Source organism: Alexandromys fortis, unplaced genomic scaffold (genome assembly GCF_014885135.2).
Source record: "Alexandromys fortis isolate MF-2015 unplaced genomic scaffold, M_Fortis_MF-2015_v1.1 scaffold_333, whole genome shotgun sequence".
Classification (NCBI taxonomy): domain Eukaryota; kingdom Metazoa; phylum Chordata; class Mammalia; order Rodentia; family Cricetidae; genus Alexandromys; species Alexandromys fortis.
The window spans coordinates 612,405-613,949 of NW_026068330.1; the positions used below are offsets into that span (position 1 = coordinate 612,405).

Genomic DNA, 1,545 nt, shown 5'->3' on the forward strand with positions numbered 1-1,545 from the left:
CTTTTCAGAGATAATCTTAATACGGTTATCTCCAGTTTCATAGATTTTCCTAAAGGTGATATAAGTTTCTTATTTTTTCAGATGACCTATTTTTATCACATATATAGTCATGTTTTCTTGCTGCAATCATCTGCTGAAAGACATGATGTTTATTTCCATAAGTTATGGTAGATAGTGCTGTATTAAAATATAAATGCACAGATATTTCTGAAGTATGTTCCTTTAGGTCATTTCATCGAGATTTTGTATGCAACTGTCTACTATGGTAAATACTAAATGTATGTATCTGAACATAGGCTGTTATGTCTCAAAATTTAGCAAATTTTGAAATTTTCAGTTACCACCACCATCATCATAACCACTTTCTGTAAATCAATCTGACAAACTTGTTACAAAGTGGAGCAACTGCCTCAGGTCAGAAGACTATTGCAATCTTATATCCTGAGGTTACACCCACAACATCTGCAGAGCTGAGGGAATGGTGTGAGATACATTTCTGCTGACAGGATTAGGACTTAATGTCACCATCCTGTTGCTTGTTTCAAGTCCCTCACCTCCTTCTCAAACTGGACTATGACCTTTTGTAAGAAGTTCTCTCTTCTTGAATATGCAAATTACCCAGTCTATTTTGGTAAATACAGTGATGTCCAAACCCCAGAACAACATATGATCAGTGTCTTCTCCATGGGCACTGAGCACACAGGTCCTCACCATGGGATGGAGCTGTATCATTCTCTTCCTTTTGTCAGTAATTACAGGTAAGAGGTTTTCAATTCCAAACCTGAGAAGACAGGGACTGAGGTGACAAGGTCGCTCACAGTCCACTCTGTCTTTCCTTCACAGGTGTCCTCTCTCAGGAACAGCTACATCAGTCTGGGCCTGAACTGGGGAGACCTGGAACCTCAGTGAAGCTGTCTTACAAGGCTTCAGGATACACCTTCACTAGCTACTATATTAACTGGGTAAAACAGAGGCCTGGACAGGGTCTGGAGTGGATTGGAAGGATTAATCCTAATACTGGTGGTACTAGCTACAATGAGAAGTTCCAGGACAAGGCCACACTGACTGTAGACACATCCTCTAGCACAGCCTACATGGAGCTCAGCAGTCTGATATCTGAGGACTCTACAGTCTATTACTGTGCAAGACACTGTTGCAACCACATCCTGAGTGTGTCAGAAACCCTGGAGGAACAGGAAGCTGTGCTGAGACTGAAATGACAGAGATTATCCTTAAGACATTCACAGAAACAATCATTCTGAATGTTGCTTTGTCTGTTACTTTTTGTAACAACTTTTCAAAATTACACATGTGAATGAAGTAATGCTGATTTAGGAAGTGTACAACATACCTTGACAATTGCTTCACCAATGACCACAGCCATTGGCATGCTTCTTCATTAATAAAATAATTAAAAGTAAAAACTGTGATATGAAGCATAATAAAAATATCCATCTCTGGATTCTAAGTGATTGGGGCATTTAGTGGGGTTGGTTTTAATAAATTAAAATATGAATTCATATTAAAGTATGAATTTGAGCAGTA

General features: G+C 38.8%; 1 gene segment (V, D, J or C); it reads left to right on the forward strand.

Annotated features, from left to right (window-relative positions):
* The first annotated feature begins 712 nt into the window (after window positions 1-712).
* On the forward strand, window positions 713-1,220 carry LOC126495213 (Ig heavy chain V region 186-1-like). The segment is given in 2 exon segments: window positions 713-758; window positions 844-1,220. Coding segments are annotated over 2 exon segments (423 nt in total).
* Window positions 1,221-1,545: the final 325 nt, after the last annotated feature.